The sequence below is a fragment of the Cyprinodon tularosa genome, unplaced genomic scaffold (genome assembly GCF_016077235.1).
Source record: "Cyprinodon tularosa strain WSP-4 unplaced genomic scaffold, ASM1607723v1 ctg144, whole genome shotgun sequence".
NCBI classification, from domain to species: Eukaryota; Metazoa; Chordata; class Actinopteri; order Cyprinodontiformes; family Cyprinodontidae; genus Cyprinodon; species Cyprinodon tularosa.
Genome location: NW_024038265.1, coordinates 1,204,675 through 1,223,383, shown reverse-complemented (window position 1 = coordinate 1,223,383; position 18,709 = coordinate 1,204,675). Strand labels below are relative to the sequence as shown.

The 18,709-nt window shown below is 43.4% G+C and overlaps 1 protein-coding gene and 1 long non-coding RNA gene across 2 annotated transcripts; both read right to left on the bottom strand.

Annotated features, from left to right (window-relative positions):
- Nucleotides 1–230: 230 nt before the first annotated feature.
- On the bottom strand, nucleotides 231–16,834 carry LOC119779221 (UDP-glucuronosyltransferase 2C1-like). The gene is made up of 5 exons (XM_038278808.1): nucleotides 16,796–16,834; nucleotides 6,065–6,213; nucleotides 5,631–5,926; nucleotides 3,886–4,599; nucleotides 231–2,096 (listed from the first exon to the last, which is right to left on the bottom strand). The coding sequence occupies exons 1-5, from the start codon at nucleotides 16,798–16,800 to the stop codon at nucleotides 1,512–1,514; spliced, it is 1,749 nt and encodes a 582-aa protein (XP_038134736.1). The 5' UTR covers nucleotides 16,801–16,834; the 3' UTR covers nucleotides 231–1,511.
- On the bottom strand, nucleotides 6,826–7,112 carry LOC119779224. Its single transcript, XR_005280196.1, has 2 exons — nucleotides 6,995–7,112; nucleotides 6,826–6,924 (listed from the first exon to the last, which is right to left on the bottom strand). It is a non-coding gene; the product is annotated as an uncharacterized LOC119779224 (long non-coding RNA).
- Nucleotides 16,835–18,709: the final 1,875 nt, after the last annotated feature.

Here is an 18,709-nt window from a genome sequence, read left to right as displayed (position 1 = left end):
AATGCATTGTTGTTTTTTTCATCAATATGTTGATTTAACAGTGCATTGCAAAAACATTTTTATCCGTTTTATATTTGTTGTTATTCCATTAAAAACCAAATTACTGCATTAATGTGAAGTGAATGGAAAAAGATATATTTTTTAAAATCCACATGCATAAAAATAGACTCAAAATTGTGACGTAATGTTAGATTTCAAAAGTGTTACAAATGTTACTGTTTTTAAATAATCTTGTTGTTTGATGATCATTTCCACTTTTTACAGTTTTAACATCACTTATGTGATATTTTACATTTCTACAGCTTTTAAATCAATCCCCCATTAAATCATTTCCCCTTATCATTTGCACAGTAGTTGTTGGATATCGTCTTTGAAGGCAGTTGCTTGCTTGCTTGTTTTAAGCCCCTCAAGTGTTATTTTTTCCACACAGTAATGTGATTTCATTAGACAACAATGACAGGAAGGATAAAAAAAAAAGCAATCTGAGGCAAGACAGGGACAGGAACAGAGCCAAAGCAGAGAACAGACTGAGTGAGATTAAGACAAAACCTGATAAGGTTTGTGAGCTTCCTCTTACCACGCTCAAATTAGATACTATATGTAAACAGGTTATTCCTGTATGGAGGGTTAAAGGGAACAAAACAAAATAATAAAGATGTCATCAAATAAATGTATGGAAATTATGATATAAAAAAATGTACAATGAAAAAAATTTATGTAAAATGATATCAGTAAATGTATCATTTGATGTACAATCAAATGATTAAATGTATTATTTATCTATTTAAAAATGAATAATTAGTTTTACAACTTCTTATTGATAACGTGGTAAAATGACAGGAGTGGAGACACACCTATAGCTGTAACCCTTCATGTGGATTGATGGCAATATGTTAGGCGAGCGACAGGCACCTGAATGTGCCGACTTTGTCGCTGGAATCGTGTTGAGTTTGAATGTACCTTAAGACTTCACTTGAACCTTTGACCATAGCACTGGACAGGAAAAGCAGTGAAAAGGATTTGCAAAATTATGAATTTGAAAACATTCTTCATGTTTTCTCCCAAAAAGGAATATGGTGAAAAAATGTTTGTTTTGCTTTTACTAAATTAATTTTAAAAACTTACTATATTTCTTAACAACATTAACTAAAACTAGCTCTGTTGCTTTGTTATTTTTTTTTACTTTCTCTTGTGTAGGATAAATTTGTAAAGACAAAAGTAGTACAGCAACTGAGACTTACTGCTGTCACAAATAAGATAAGTGCATCCAAACAATACTATAAGTACCATAATACTTAAGAGCATTTACATCCTGCAAAGCACTTAAACCTATAATTGATCTGCAGGAATGAAATGCAAATTTTTGCAAGTTTGCTCTCCTGTTTAAATTGGTGTGTAAAAATTTGAAAAGCTTCAAGGGTGAATGCTTTCTTCCAGTGGGGACTGTAGAAGGTACCTGAAGTTGAAAGCAATTCCTAATACGACATTAATCCAATTAAGCTATCATTCTGTCAATATTGCTTCAGTTTTCTGTTTCTCCCTCCTCTACAGAACAAAAATCTAAAAACAGCAAAAACAAGGAATAGAAGCCCCATTATAACAGCAATCAAAACGACCAGTACATCCAAACAATGATATGAGTACCAGGGTAGCTTGTAAGCCTGTGTACGCAGGTGAGTGGCCCCTTTGTGGCGTATCACATACTCTATCCAGAAAGTAGCTTGATCCATGGGAGGCATTGGCTGATCTCTGTGTAAACTTGACAGTCTTTGCATATTCTGCCTGTAGCTGTCATTGTAGAGCAGTTCTTTGATTGCTTTTTCAAAATTAGGACCATTAACATTATCTAGTAGAATAACCTTTGCTGCTTCTCTTTTCTGCAAACGTAGAAGGTTATCATACTGGTCAAAGAACAAGGGAATGCCAAGTACTGGAACTCCGTAATAAATGGCTTCCTGGACTCCATTTGTTCCTCCATGCGCTACGAAGACCTTGATGTTTGGGTGGCCAAGGAGATCCTTTTGTGGCATCCAGTCTACGATCAGGGTATTATTGCCTAGAGTAGAGGGACGTGTCCCTTTGTGTCTCCAAATCACCTGATCAGAGAAAGCACAGAGGATGTAAAGCTTCTGCACAAACAAGATTACAAAGAAAATGCTTAATCCTATAGCAGCTTAGCTTCTGTTCTAATCTTCATGGCTCCATAAATTGGAGTTTTAAAGTTGTGTTACCAACTGTTGATCTTAACAGTTGGTAACACAACTTTTAAGAGGAAAATGCTGAGAAAAGCCTGTGCACATTTTTATTGCTCAAAACCAGCAAAATATTAATGAATATCTGAATGGTGCAAAATTCTTGTGTGAAAATTTTTCAGAAAAGTGTCTTTTTATTATCATCATGTAGCCTAGTGAACTATCCCCACCCGCCAGCGGCCAAAATTATTTTTGCGTGCAAGTGGTCTAGCCTCGATCAATGCCCCAGGCCCTAGAACTGGAGGGCCAATCACAACGCAGAGATGTGTTTTGAATTTTTGGATATACAAGGCGGGTGGGGTTTTGAGAGCGTGACAACAAAGCTGCGGGACGCTGGAGAAAGCACAACAAGGAAGATGGCAACAACTATTGAACGGTAGCGTGCACTGCAGCAGCAGCAGCTTTCAATGGAGTGTTTCATTGAAAGTCAAAAGTTCTCTTTTCTATTGCTGTTGTTCAAAAAAAGTATGTTTTAAAACCATTTGAGGCGAGAATACTATACTTTAAAGCGTCACTATATGGTCCATTTACCAATTTAATGCATAATTAAAAAACAATTGCCGAAGTTGGAAGGACCGCGGCAACCAGTAAAGCTTCAAGGCTAACAGCAGCCAGGGCTAACCGCGGCCCGTCTGCAGCGGCCCTCTCTCTTGTGTAAAGGACTGCTGACTCTGATGGCAATTTTTTTACTCAGCTTTGGAATCAGTCATTTTTGGAAGGATTAGACTTGGGGTTTTCGTAAAAACGTGAGCAGGAAGAGGCTCTACGCCCATTCATTTTTAAGAAGGACATATTCGCCGCTTTACCGACAGGCTGTTTGTTTACATTCCCCCACCAGCTTTCTGTAGCGCTTCCTACATCACAGTCTGTTGCGCTCATTGGTCAGAGCGTTAGCCAATAGGCACAGACAGCGGTTTGTAAAACAACGGGTTGTTCTCATCAACAATCTTCAGATGTCTCATTTATCCGTTCCACTAAATTACACATTTAATCTCACATTTAGTCTGGTTTATCAGGCTAATTATCATGGTGAATTACTGGAAGAAAAGGCTTAAGACCCGGCTCACGCCGACTCCGGTCTTACCGTTGCGGTGCGGTGGGTGCGGCGCCGCAGTGATTCCAAGTCATTAAAAAGACGTAAACCTCTCTCACCGGCTGCTGAGCTGTCCGGCTGCGGTTACCGAGACACTCCGGCGCTGCAGAAAATTCAGCAAGAAAGCTATCCTTGCGGCGTGCCGGAGCCCTCCGCAACAAGCTCTCGCAAATATCCTTATTTGGGCCGTGTTATCGCGTGAAGTTACGTGAACTCAAGTGAACTTCTGTTCTCGCGAGTTAAATCTCCGGACCTGTTGCCGGAGCAGCAGAGCCGCACCGCACCGCAGTCAAAAGGGCGGTGTGAGAGGGGGTGTGCGTGAGTTGCGGTCTCCGTCGGCTCGGTAACCGCACCGGAGCCAGTGTGAGCAAGGGGTAAGACTGAAAGATTTTGAATTCTTGGATATAGTGCCAGTTTACTGTAGCCAGTCTCCAAAGCAATGCTATTATACAGCATTTATTCACTGTTTTACATAGACATTTTGGATCACCTGATTGTAAATCAACACAAACTATGAAGAAAAAAAAATGTATAAGTTACCTTTTGGGGCATCTTGGCAAAAATACTGGCAATTTCATCTGTAACCTCTTTGGGTAAAGCATTGACCAAAGTTCCCAGAGTCATAATGATGAATCCATGCTCTCCAGCGCTTTGAACAAACTCTTCCAGGTCCGCTGGAAGCGGCTTAGCAGGCTTACACTGGAACCCACCAATGTAGACAACATTTGGCATTGTTGGCCGGGGGAATTCAAACACAAAATCAGACCTGAATAGCCAAATGTCAGCATCTTGAAGCAAAGACACAATGTCACATCCTCCCTCGATATGTCTATTGCACAGATCAGCATATATAGGTCCTATAAGGAATTTCTCCTGGAAAAATACAATGCTGTAGAAAAACATGTTTTTCACCCTCTGGATGAAATCCATTTTGTCTGTTAAGCCAGATCCAGGCACTGGGATGTAAGAGAGCGGTGAAGGTGCCAGCACAAAGTGACCCTCTCCACTAGTTATCCAGCGGACATTAAGGACCAGAGGTAGTTTAAGATGTTTGGCTATCAAAGCCCCTGGACCCATGGCTGGATCAGCAAGAACCAAATCATATTGGGAATCTTTTAACTTTTTAACCAAAGTCTGATTTTGAAAAATTTGAGTTGTTGCATCACACCACAGTAAATTGGCTTTGGTAATCATAGAGAGAAAATCCTTGGTGAGCTTCAAGAATGTCATCAATGAAGCTCCTTCTCGCTGTGCCTAAAATAAAACATAAAAAAATGTAATTAAATTGTACAAGCATGACTTAGTGAAATGCAAAAGGTCTACATATGGCTATTAATACGCAAGGACTCTGTCTGATTAAAAAACTGAGACAATAAAAATAAATATCATCATTAGAAATCTTATACTCTTTAATATGGAATATATCCTCTGCAATTCAATATGGAAACAAAAGGAAACTAGTGAAAAATGAAAGCCGCAATATCCTGCTTGCATAGGTGTCTAAAGCCTTATACATACACTGATGAGGAACCATCTTTTTTATTTTAATTGTAATATTCGATCTATTTAGGTAATTATCTTCCTTTAATTACAGAGAGTTGTTTAACTCTAATAGAAACTTCTCCTAATCTGTTGGAGTTTTCTGCATCCCTGTGCTTAACAAATAGATTAAAGAGAGGTTAAAAGGATATAAAACCTAAAGAAAGAACATAAAGAAAGTCTGGGTAAAAGGGCTCCAAAAACACTATTTTATATTTTATAGATGGATTAAAGTTGAACTTCTAAACAACAATTCTAAAAGAGACATCTACCAAAACATTAACAGCATCCAGCTCACACAAAAATAGAGAATCCAAGCATATATTAAATATAGCAAAATAATATATATTTACATTAAGAACATCACATTTTTAAAAGGATTAAATCAGGGTTTAAATCTAACTGACAGATGAGGTCACTCAAAGAGAGCTGTTGACAAGAGATGTCCTTGTAATGTGACAAATTTGATTAATTTCTGCAAGGATGAATGAAAAATAATGGCATACATTTACCAACAAAAACTAAATAAAATTAGAACAAAAGGCAGTTAAAAATAACATATAAACACGTATGCCAAAATGATTTTTAGTCCCCCTCCATCATTTGAATTAAGCAAGACAGATTTTACATTAAAGCTGGAAAAAAAATCTTAAAAATTATTGATCAAGTTGTGTTTTTTATGTCACAAAAACTATACATATCAGTAAATGCACAGACATACTTCCCCTGTATTCATAAATACATACCCTCATGTGTTCCTGAAGATAAATGTCAAAAAAGTTCTCTAAACCTTGGTCCATTTCAAGTGTGATGGATGTGTATATGGGGGATTTTTCAGGAATGTACCAACTGTTAGAAGATCTGATCACAGTGATGTTGTGTCCTCTGGTATGAAGTTCTTCTAGCACTATCTTCATATTAATCCAGTGGCTCCCATCCACAGGGAACACCAGTATGTTTCCTCCATTGCAATGTGATGCAAAAAGGATCAGGTTTAGAGAGAATGTAATTATACCACAGAAATGAATCAGAGTCATGGCTCCTACAATGTCAAAAAAGGAAACAGATGTATTTCATTAATGCAAATAAACTTTGAAGCTAAATTTCATTTTAAGATGAGGACAATAAAGATTATACATTCAGTTTGCAACGATTTCTTAAGATTTCTTAATTTGCTTACCTAATATCAATAGCTGTAACAGTCTCCTAAACCTCTCACATAATGCCTTTTCAAAGTAATCCAGCAGATATTTGAGTTCAAAGTCCAGCTTTAGAGACAATCTGTTCTCTTGTAAATAAGGCCTGTTACAAGGTTCAAATGATAGTAGGCTGCAAAAAAAACAGGTGTCAAAAGTATTATGTATATTACTTAAGTAGACGTATAGATCCTACTGTATAACAACACTTTGGTAGAAGTAAGTATCAACTTGTAAAAGTACAATTTTTAAAACTTCTTAAAGTATAAAAGTAAAAGTAATGTAGGAAAAAAATGTTACGGACAGATGCGTTAAACTTTATACTGGTAATTGCACTGCCCTATTAAAGAAAAAGTTTTCTACAATTCTAGTTTATAATTTCTTTATACCGTATTTTCACGACTATAAGGCACATATAAACGTCTTTTTTCCCCTCAAAATGTGCGGCGCGCCCTATAGTGTGGTGCGCCCTATGTGTGTTGTTACTGCGAACGTTTGCGACCACGATGAGAACGTTAAAGGGGGAAGTGTGGGCGTGGATTGTGTATAAATGAACAGGTATGTTCTTTATGCAAAACTCCTCATCTCCTCATTGAGGAGATGATGAAAGAGTGGCTGAGGGAGGTGAATGTAAGGAGACCAGGTGGTTTTTTCCACGCATCACCATCGCTGTTAATCTGTGACTCCATGCTGTCATGGTTTTGAGGTGCTTGACCCACATGCAGAACCAACACAGAAGGCAAGAGCAATTTTCAGACGTTTAATTAAACAGCGAGGGAACCAAACACTGGGAGCTGCGGCACGGTGAGCAGGTGGACTATCAGCGCAGGCAGGACTGATCGATCTGCGGTGAGAGCCAAAGTTAGACACAGAGATAGGGAGAACGAGATAGGGGAAACGTAAAATAAACCTACCGCCGGATGAAGGAACCGGGCAGGGGGGAGTGGAGAGACGGACTCACTGAGGAACCTCCCGAGAAGTTGGCAGGTGACTGAGCGACAGGTGGGCAGGTGATTGAAATCTGTGAGGAGGGGCCCGAGCAGCAGCGGCCGAGGAGGAATCCGGGGGCAGCTGATGGAACCAGAAGGGCTTGAAGGGCTCTCCAGCCCGGCTTGGTACCACCAAGGGAGCTGGAGGGATTATTCAGAGGTAGATCCAGAACAGTCTGAACCGGAGAACTTCCACTGAAGACGTCGGAGCTCGAGGAAACACTGGAACGGTTTTCACAAGGAGAAAAGACCTGGGAAACACAGGAGACTTGGGTTAGCGCTGAGAAAAAGGTAAGCTGTCACAGACAGAGGCCTCTAAGCGTACCAACAAGGTTAACACTCTGGCGTCCATCAGCTGTCAAAGTGCTGCTTAAATAGCTGAGCCGCACGCCGCTGAACAAGCCACAGGTGTGTACCACGCCCACCTGTCAGCTCCAGCCACCTGCAGAGAAGGGAGAGAGAGGCAGAGCCCTGACACCACCCCCCCCTCAACGGTCGCCACCCGGCGACCCAGAGGAAGACGTGGAGGGGCGAGAGGCAAGGAAGTCGTCGATCAGGGACTGATCTGTGATGGCAGAGCCGGGCACCCACGATCGGTCCTGGGGGTCGCCGTCCTCCCAGTCGACGAGGTACTGGCAACCCCTACCCCGAGGACGGGAGGCCACGATCCGCCGGATCCGGCAGCCCTGAAGATCCTGGGAGGGCGGAGGGGGAACGGCCGGAGGGCACAACGTGCTGGTGAGCACAGGCTTAATTTGGGACACATGAAACGTTGGGTGCACTCGGGAGTGTGTGGGGAGGCGAAGACGGACAGCTGTGGGACTGACAATGGATTCGATAGTAAAAGGCCCGGAGAAGCGGGGTGCCAGTTTGCGGGGGGTCGATCTGGAGGGTAAGTCTCGGGTGAACAGCCAGACTCAATGGCCGGCACGATAGGGAGGTGCTGGTATTCTTTTCCGGTCAGCGAATCTGCGGTTCTGTTCGGCAGTTCTGTGAAGAGCCTGGACGGTCTCAGCCCAGAACTGTCGGCAGCGACGAACATGGCTGTCAACCGATGGGACAGAGATTAATCTCTCATCAGAAGGAAGAAGGGGGGGCTGGTAGCCTAAGGAGACCTCAAAGGGAGAGTAGCCAGTGGCGGTGGATGTGTGGCTGTTATGGGCATACTCTACCCAAGGAAGGAATTTACACCAGTCTGACGGATTGGAGCAAGTGAGACAACGGAGGGTTGCCTCGAGTTCCTGATTTAGCCGTTCAGTCTGACCATTAGTTTGGGGATGATAACCTGAGGAAAGAGTATACCTGGCACCTAGGGCAGAGGCAAACTCTTTCCAGACCCGTGATGTGAATTGAGGCCCCCTGTCAGATAAAATGTCCCGGGGGAGGCCATGCAAGCGGAAAACATGCTTAATCATGAGCTGAGCAGTTTGAAAGGCCGTGGGGAGTCTACGGAGGGCAACGAGGTGACAGGCCTTGGAGAATCGGTCAATGATTGTTAGGATTGTCGTCATTCCCTGTGAGGGAGGCAAACCAGTCACAAAATCTAGGGCGACGTGAGACCAAGGGCGACTTGGGACAGGAAGTGGTTGAAGTAAACCAGCAGTGGGCCGGTAGGACGATTTGTTTTGGGCACAGATTGGACAGGCAAGTACATACTCCCGGACCTCCTTAGCCATGGATGGCCACCAGAAGCGGCGGGAGATGTAATTGAGAGTTCGATGGAAGCCAGGGTGAGCCGAGAGCTTGTTTGAATGGCCCCAGTCTAAAACTTGGGAGCGGGCAGTCTTGGGGACAAAGAGACGGTTGGGGGGTCCAGTTCCTGGATCTGGATCGTCCTCTAGAGCCCGGGAGATTAGATCCTCTATCTCCCATTGGAGAGCGCCAAAGGTGCAGGAGGATGGAAGGATGGGGCCTGGTTCTGGATCCGTGTCTTGTGGGGCATGGAGGCGGGAAAGAGCATCAGGCTTAAGGTTCTTGGAGCCAGGGCGGTAGGAAATTGACAGGTTGAAACGGGAGAAGAACAGTGACCAGCGTGCCTGCCGAGGATTGAGTCGTTTAGCTGACTGGAGGTAGGCCAGGTTCTTATGATCCGTCCAGACAATGACGGGCTGCTCGGACCCCTCAAGCCAGTGGCGCCACTCCTCCAGGGCCAGTTTAATGGCTAATAACTCCCTATCGCCCACATCATAATTTCTTTCTGAGGAGGACAGACGACGAGAGAAAAAAGCACAGGGGTGGAGCTTACGGTCAGTGTCGGACTGTTGAGAAAGGACAGCACCTACCCCTGTGTCAGAGGCGTCTATCTCGAGAGTGAATTGTTTAAGAGGGTCGGGGTGCACGAGGATAGGTGCTTGGGAGAACCTCTCCTTTAGTTTCTCGAATGCAGAGTTAGCATCAGGGTTCCAAATGAACTGGTCCCTCGGTGAGGTGAGGGCATGTAGGGGGGCGGCTATTTGACTGTAGCCCCTTATGAAACGGCGATAGAAGTTTGCGAAGCCAAGAAAACGCTGGAGCTGCTTCCGAGTCTCAGGTATGGGCCAGTCTAGGACCGCCTTAATCTTATCAGGGTCAGATCTGACTTGTCCCCCCTCTAAAATGAGACCGAGGAAGGTTACATAGGACTGGTGAAACTCACACTTCTCAGCCTTAACGAACAGACGATTTTCGAGCAGGCGTTGAAGGACGAGTCGAACATGACGGATGTGCTCAGTGAGGTTTCGGGAATAGATTAGAATGTCATCGATGTAAACGAAGACAAAAACATTCAGGTAGTCCCGGAGGACGTCATTAACCAAAGCCTGAAAGACGGATGGGGCATTGCAAAGCCCAAAGGGCATTACCAAATACTCAAAATGACCCAGAGGGGTCTTAAAAGCCGTCTTCCACTCATCCCCCCGACGGATCTGAACTAGATGGTACGCATTGCGCAAGTCTAGTTTGGTAAAAATCTTGGCGTCTTGGACCGGCTCTAGCGCAGAAGAGAGAAGGGGTAGTGGATACTTGTTTTTTACAGTAATCTGATTAAGACCACGATAGTCTATACACGGACGGAGGGTTCCATCCTTCTTCCCCACAAAGAAGAAGCCAGCTCCAAGTGGAGAGGAAGAAGGACGGATGAAACCAGAGGCTAGGGAGTCACTGATGTACTTCTCCAGAGCCTGGCGTTCAGCTCTGGAGATATTATATAGGCGGCTGGTGGGCAGCGGTGCTCCGGGTAACAGGTTAATAGCGCAATCGTATGGGCGGTGCGGCGGTAAAGATGCTGCACTGCTCTTGTTAAACACCATTCCTAAATCGTGATACTGTTTCGGGATTAAACTAAGATCGACCGTGTCCAGAGACTGATTTGGACCATCCACTGAAGGATTGGAGGGAACCGCAGAGAGTAAACAGCGAGAATGACACGCAGGGGACCAAGATTCGATGCGCTGCTCCGCCCAGTTTATATGGGGATTATGTTCTTGTAGGCAAGAATAACCGAGGACAAGGGGGGCTTGTTTTACTGGGAAAACAAAAAACGAGATCCGCTCACGGTGATTTCCCGATATAACAACCTCCAAGGGTTGGGTTCGGTGGGTTATTTGGGGAAGGCTGCCTCCATCCAGGGCGGATACCTGGAGAGGCGTGGACAAGGGCACCATCTCGATCCCGAGCTGCTGAACTAGGGAGTGATCTAAGAGATTGAAGTCACAGCCCGAATCTACTAGGGCTGAAAGGTTTAGAGATTTACGAGCCGTGGGAACAGTCGCTCGTAAGCAGAGACGAGGCGATGTGGGGTGCGAAAACTTAAGTGGGTCCGCCGGCCTCCCCACTACTGCCGACGAACCTGATCTTTTGGCCGACGTGGACAGGTACTGATAAAGTGATCAGAGGCGGCACAATAAAGGCATAGCCTGGCATCCATGCGCTGCTGCCTCTCTTCAGCTGTTAGGCGGACCCGACCTATTTGCATAGGCTCCGGAGGAGGAGAGGGGGGAGCCGCAACGGGCCGGAGAGGAGCGCGCTCGGGGAGAGGAGGAGCCAACGGGCGTGTGGGTCTTTCCGTCCTCACACCACTCCTGCTCCTTAAACGGTTATCTAACCGTATGGCTAAAGCGATAAACTCATTAAGAGAGTCGGGTTCCTCAAGGCGGGCTAGCTCGTCCTTGAGGGACTCATCGAGGGCATGAAAAAACACAGTTCTTAAGGCGCGCGGTTCCCAACCAGCAGCCGCTGCTAAGGTGCGGAACTCTATGGCAAAGTCAGAGACGCGCCGACCGCGCTGCCTAAGAGCCAGCAGCTGACGGGACTGCTGCGCAGGATCGGACTCAGTAGAAAACACCATTTTAAACTCCTGCACAAAGTTATTAAATGTGCAGCCAAAATTACGGCAGTCGGGGAAACGTGCCTCAGCTCATCTTAAAGCTCTCCCAGACAAAAGACGCAGGACATAGGAGATTTTAGTGTTATCTAGGGCATATGTTCGTGGGGATTGATTAAAAACCAGCGAACATTGAAATAAAAAACCTCCGCAGTCCCCACGCTCCCCAGAAAACTTCTCTGGGCTCGGAGAGGAGCTTTCACTGACAGGCGAAGGCGGGGCCGCAGGCGCGGGCTCGGGCTGAGCACTAATAGAAGCGGAAGATGGAACGTGCGTTAGAGCGAGCACTGCATCAGACAGCTGACTGATCTGAGCAGAAAGTCCGCGCAGCTGATCCTGCGTGGACTGCACGGCTAAACCTAGCGTCTGAAGCTGCTCTTGGTGGGTGGAGAGCGTCCTCCCAACTGAGTCTGCTGGGTCAGTGTGGCCAGAGTGTTGTTCTGTCATGGTTTTGAGGTGCTTGACCCACATGCAGAACCAACACAGAAGGCAAGAGCAATTTTCAGACGTTTAATTAAACAGCGAGGGAACCAAACACTGGGAGCTGCGGCACGGTGAGCAGGTGGACTATCAGCGCAGGCAGGACTGATCGATCTGCGGTGAGAGCCAAAGTTAGACACAGAGATAGGGAGAACGAGATAGGGGAAACGTAAAATAAACCTACCGCCGGATGAAGGAACCGGGCAGGGGGGAGTGGAGAGACGGACTCACTGAGGAACCTCCCGAGAAGTTGGCAGGTGACTGAGCGACAGGTGGGCAGGTGATTGAAGTCTGTGAGGAGGGGCCCGAGCAGCAGCGGCCGAGGAGGAATCCGGGGGCAGCTGATGGAACCAGAAGGGCTTGAAGGGCTCTCCAGCCCGGCTTGGTACCACCAAGGGAGCTGGAGGGATTATTCAGAGGTAGATCCAGAACAGTCTGAACCGGAGAACTTCCACTGAAGACGTCGGAGCTCGAGGAAACACTGGAACGGTTTTCACAAGGAGAAAAGACCTGGGAAACACAGGAGACTTGGGTTAGCGCTGAGAAAAAGGTAAGCTGTCACAGACAGAGGCCTCTAAGCGTACCAACAAGGTTAACACTCTGGCGTCCATCAGCTGTCAAAGTGCTGCTTAAATAGCTGAGCCGCACGCCGCTGAACAAGCCACAGGTGTGTACCACGCCCACCTGTCAGCTCCAGCCACCTGCAGAGAAGGGAGAGAGAGGCAGAGCCCTGACACATGCGTGCCCATCTCACAGCTGATGTGAAAAACATGGTGAAACAAATGAATGCTGTGCTTGCTCTTATTGCAGGAAATCTGACAAAGGAACTTCATCCGCTCGACATCAGTGTGAACCGGCCGTTCAAAGTAATGCTGCTTTTACACCGGACGCAGCAGGTGCAGCAGAAGCAGCGAGTTTACACGCGCGTCAAAGTGCAGCAAAAGGTCCCGCAGCACGTTTTGAGCAGCAGGCGTAGCGTGTCGGGAGCGTTTAAGCATCTGACGCGGGTGACGTGCTGCAAACGCGCAGCTGCTCGTTTGCTGCTCGATGCGCCGCATCAACCAATCAGAGAAGCTGATCTGGGAGCTGGCAGCGAGACAGACACATCGCTGATGACAAAGAGCGCTGTGATCACTCCTCTGAAACAGTTTATTGACGCATAAATTAACTTAAAATGCAGAAATCTGCCGGTAGAATATGTTCGCTTTTATTATTACACCACTTAAAAAAACTTTCTACTCATGTCCTTGGTGTTTTGTCACTGTATAATGAAGTTAGATTATGCATTTGTGTGCCATTTAATGCATTATTCTTTTTTTATCTGGTAATGTGGCAATTTGAATTGTTTTCTTAATGCTAGAGACAAGGGCGTAGGAATAAGTTTACAATTGGGGGGACACATGTCGGAAATCTGAGATTCGTAAATATTCAACAGAAATATATCTTAAGTACGCTACTTAAAAAAAGGCTATTTAGTCTTTTACTTTATTCATTTATAAATGTGTCTTGCAAAAATAATGCATTTAAAATTTACATAATGCATTTGTTCATAAGATTTGAGCATATCACCAAACAAAATGACTGGAATCTTTTATTAAGCAAAGGGAGATGTCTTTCAAGGGCTTAAGCTCTTGGCATATTTAGTGTCCACATACGCACTAGAAAGTCAAATATTTCAGTTGGATTAAAAACAATTCAGTGGGCCACACAAGTGCAAAGTTTGATATGTTTTATTTCGTCAAACTTGCAATAATGGTCAAAAATGAATTTATATAGGTTGACTGACCATAGAACCATCTCTTTGATTAAACAAATACTGAGATGAAAGAGCCCTCACAAATAATGTAGTGAACAAATTATTCACACTAAGTAAAAGAAGAAAAGAAAATCAATCAAAATATGCTTATTCAGTTTGGCGAACTGTATGACTAATTAAACCGAATCAAAAATGAAGAAATATTTACCAACAATAAATAGACATTTAATAGACAAGCTTTTTAACTCACTGACTACAGTGTGCTTTAACTGTTGGAAAAGGAGTTAGCACAGAGATAGTCAGTATACGAAGCATTGTTGATTTTATTTTGTTTCTTTTGTTTATAGGCCACATAACACTAGGTAGAGATCAACACCTTTGTGCTTCTGAACAATTGCACTTTACAGCCATGCGTTTATAATTCGCCAAAAATGTGCCTTCCTTGTACCACTTTTCTTGGAAATGTAAAGTTCTGTTGGCTAGAGCTTGAGGGTCTATTTTGGATGTGGCTGATTTGGCTCTGTTCTCTGTCCACTGACTTCAGAGTCTCTCAGCTGTGTGTCCCTAGTCTGAACTCCCTAGAAGGAAAAGTTACAATGTCACTAAATGCCCCTGAACTACACTTACTACAAGCAAAAGATTACAATTTTTCAACTTTTTTTGTGGACTCTCATGAAGTATCTACTGGCATGAGTTACTATATCTTACCTGTTGTTCCACTCCTGTCTCTCCCTCACTCGGACTTCCTGCCTCTAGCCCAGTTGCACTATCCCCCATGCATTGTTGCTCCTAAACATATGAGATGGTTTCAGAAATGAGGTACAGCCCTTGAGCCTAACATGGCCAATTTTAAATCAAACAAAACATTTTATTTGTCACATTACAAACTTTACGCACAGAGGCAAATAAAATCAATCGATTAAAATCCTTTCAGAGTATTATCTCATGGACTCTGAACTAAAGTCTTTCTGACAGGGAGCTGACAGTTTGTTGAAGAATTATGGACAGGGCACTTTGAAGCATCTGGTTCAAAAACGCATTCTAAACCTTTGGTAGAAATCCATCTATCCTTCCATTTTCTGTACACCCTTGTCCCTTAGTGGGGTCGGGAGGTGCATGTGCAGGGTACACCCTTGACAGGTTGCCAGTCTGTCCAGACCTTTGGTAGAAATGGCGCCTTTAATTCCAGTTTGCAGTACAGAACAGAGAAAACTACAGAGTTGTCAATGTTGTGTTAATCTATTTACAATCAAAAAGAGGAGCCAGCAGTATAACATCTGTCCATTTCGGCGAAGCAAAACCACAAAAAAAAAAAAAAAAAATCTTCGTAAAACGCACGCCCAGACCGGGCTAATTTCTGTTACCCACATTGATGTTACTCTTTTTAAAAGAGCAGAGTAAGTCCTGCTGCTGTTTCAGCCTTTTAGTTGGTGGTGGCATTGTACTAGCCTGGGTGCCAGTCAGAACTTAGCCCCGCCCACAAGGTTTGAGTTCGGGGAAGTTCGGTCTGGCTCTGCTCCATAGTAGCGCGAGTATTATCGCCCACTGTCAGGCGATCCAATCAAATTGTCAGGGCGGACTTTATACGGTGATGGACAGATGATCAAGAGTAACGTAATCAACCACGTGACCAAAGCGCGCTACGGTGACAACAATAATGGCTGCCGCTGGAGAGTTTGGGTGAGTAGATTCTGCTATTAGGTCTGTTCTAGAAGATATCGACAGCAAATTAATTTTAAAAGAGGAACAGAGAAACGCGATCAAGTCTCATCTTCTTATTCTAGGCGTGAAACTGCACGCTTTGATTTTTGTGGACAACAACTATGCCTCGCTTAACATACGTCACGCACTCCGTTGCTCTATCCAATTGAGTGCAGAGGCATTTTTTTTCCTGGTTCATTCGAAACACGCCCCATAATCACAGCTCTATGGAGCAGTATCAGACTCATATTCTGACTAGAATTGAGTCGGACTACATCAGGCTAGCATTGTACTGGAATGAGATATAAAAAAAACAAAAAAACAAAAAACATATTGGCTAGCGTAGCAAACGTACGGAAGAGGATTAGGGCCACTGGAAAAAAAAAGAACAGATTTTTAAATTTTATTTCAGTTTAGTATGGGAAAAAAGTCAGAATTCTGACTTTTTTTCCTCAGAATTCTGACTTTTTTCTCAGAATTCTGACTTTTTCCTCAGAATTCTGACTTTTTCCTCAGAATTCTGACCTTAATCTCAGAATTCTGACTTTTATCTCAGAATTCTGACTTTTTTTTCCTCAGAATTCTGACTTTAATCTCAGAATTCTGACTTTAATCTCAGAATTCTGACTTTTTTTCCTCAGAATTCTGACTTTTTTCTCAGAATTCTGACTTTTTCCTCAGAATTCTGACTTTAATCTCAGAATTCTGACTTTAATCTCAGAATTCTGACTTTTTTTCGTCAGAATTCTGACTTTTTTCTCAGAATTCTGACTTTTTCCTCAGAATTCTGACTTTAATCTCAGAATTCTGACTTTTATCTCAGAATTCTGACTTTTTTTTCCTCAGAATTCTGACTTTTTTCTCAGAATTCTGCCAGATAACAAACATGTTAGCATCAAGCCATAGCCATGTCTGTTTTAGAGACTAGCTCTCTTTTTTAATGATCTTCTGCTCTTCCATTAATGAGGGGACCCCTTGGGCACGTAAAAAGTTGCCTAATTACGTCATTTTCCCCCAATGTGTCACTGGCCCTCTCAAACAACTCACATCTTTGTCAGTAAAGCTGAGTGCTCCTACATCTCTTCCTTCATGATGCCCATCTACATTAAAATAAAAAATTCTGAAATTAAAGTCAGAATTCTGAGGGGAAAAAAGTCAGAATTCTGAGATTAAAGTTGGAATTCTGAGAAAAAAGTCAGAATTCTGAGATTAAAGTCAGAATTCTGAGATTCAGAATTTTTTCCAGTGGCCCTAATCCTCTTCCGTACAAACGTCTAGAGAAAGTTAGCAGTTAAATAATGGATGAGTGATTATCCCAAGACTAATGGCTAAACCAAAAGGATACAGTTTCTATATATGAGAGTGAACTGACAACAAGACGTTATAAATAAGCAATATTCATAGCAGCATTCCCGACAGACCATTTTACCTCATTCACAAGTTTCTGACTTCTGTGTCGCTGTTTCCCTCCCTTCTGAGTGCTCAAACACTCAGCATTTCAGAGAGGGGAGGGGGAGTACAGTGACGTAACGCTATGCTGCGCCTTCAAAATAAAAGCACGCTAATTAAAAAATGTCAAAATCAAATATTTTGCAGTACAATTTTTTTTGGGGGGGGACATATTCACCTGGCTTCAATATTGGGGGGGACTTGTCCCCCCCTTCCCCCTGCTTCCTACGCCACTGGCTAGAGAGAGCCCAACAAATTTTCCTCTTACAAGTGTAGCATTAATTGCTTTAGCCATAGTCCTCTGCTTGATTTATAAATGCAAATAGTTTTATTATTTATTTATGAAGGGAATATTCGTGTTATGTGGACACTGCATTGACAAAGTAGAAGAGAGAGAAATGAGAAGAAAAAAAGAAGAAAAAAGGGAAAAAAGGTCAAAGAAAGAGGAGACAGAAGAGAAAAATTGATAAAACTTAAATAAAAGCACAACCAACTGATAAAGAAATATAGATACAATACAGGAACACCTTGATACCATCAATGAAGTATATACAGTATTAATCAATACTAAATGTAAAAAGTGGTAGCTGAAGATACCACACCTGTAGGTGTTTGTGAGCGTGCCCTAGTTTGTGTGCTCAATTATGGTTGTCAAGAGCCAGAGAACGCAACTGCTCTGTACATTGCACCTACAATGCAGCAAGAGTTGATTTGCAGAGGAGCAAAACATCTCTCTTGGTTAGCCAAGCCAACAACGACCCTAATGACTCCTTTTCAGAGGCATGGGTCAATATTGGGTTTTGCAGGCCAACAACGACCTCAACGACTTTCATTACTGAGGGGTGGACCTGTTTTTTCGGTTCAATTTGTATGTTTTCTAAGCCATAACAGAGCTTTTGTTTGGGCCAATTAATAAACCTGGAACTCAAACGTTACTTCAGACAAATTGAATTGAGAAAGCTTTCTGAATTGGAAGCAAAACGTCTTCAAACTTGGAAAACAAAGTCCAGTGGATTGCTTTTTTTTTAACCTTTTTTGGAATGACTATTACCTGGATGACTGAGAATCTTCACCAACAAATATCTCTATACTAGATAGATAGCTTAGACTGATATTGGATTGCACTACGTGTGGTATCAGTAAGTGACAAAATAATATTGTTTTCAGCTGCATTTAACCTACAAATAAACTTATACATTAACTTTCGTAAAACCGCTTGTAGGGTATTGACTCTTGGTGTGACAAACATCTCACTTGCACTGGACCATCTTGGACATTTCAAAAGTACCCGCATAGCATCATTATAGGCCACCTGCAGCCTTTGCAGGTTGACTTTTCTATATGTAGTCCACAGATGAGCAGTGTACAGAGAGGTACAATATGCATTAAACAGTTCCACTTTGACTTTATCAGTACATGAACCGAATTTACGAGCAAGGGTATTAGCTTGAGCATACAACAATCTACACTGTCTACAAATATCATCATCTTCTGACAGATTTTCTGTGATGATGTGCCCAAGATACTTGGTTTTGTTTGTAACACCCAGCACAGTATTTGACAGCAGAAAATCTGGAAACTCAGTAGATTTATCTTCCTTACTCCTACAGATCATGATCACACTTTTAGATGGATTGTACTTTATGTCGTGTTCCAGACCATACTCAGAGCAGATGTTAAGTAGTTGCTGTAACCCTGCAGTACTAGGGCTAAATATTACTAAATCATCTGCATACATCAGGTGATTAAGTATCGAGTCACCAGCCACACAATCAGTGTGACAAGCTCTCAACTTGTGTGACAGTTCATCCAGATACAAGTTAAAGAGAAATGGGGACAAAATCCCGCCCTGCCTCACCCCATTACTAACTTTGAATGGAGTGCCGAGTATACC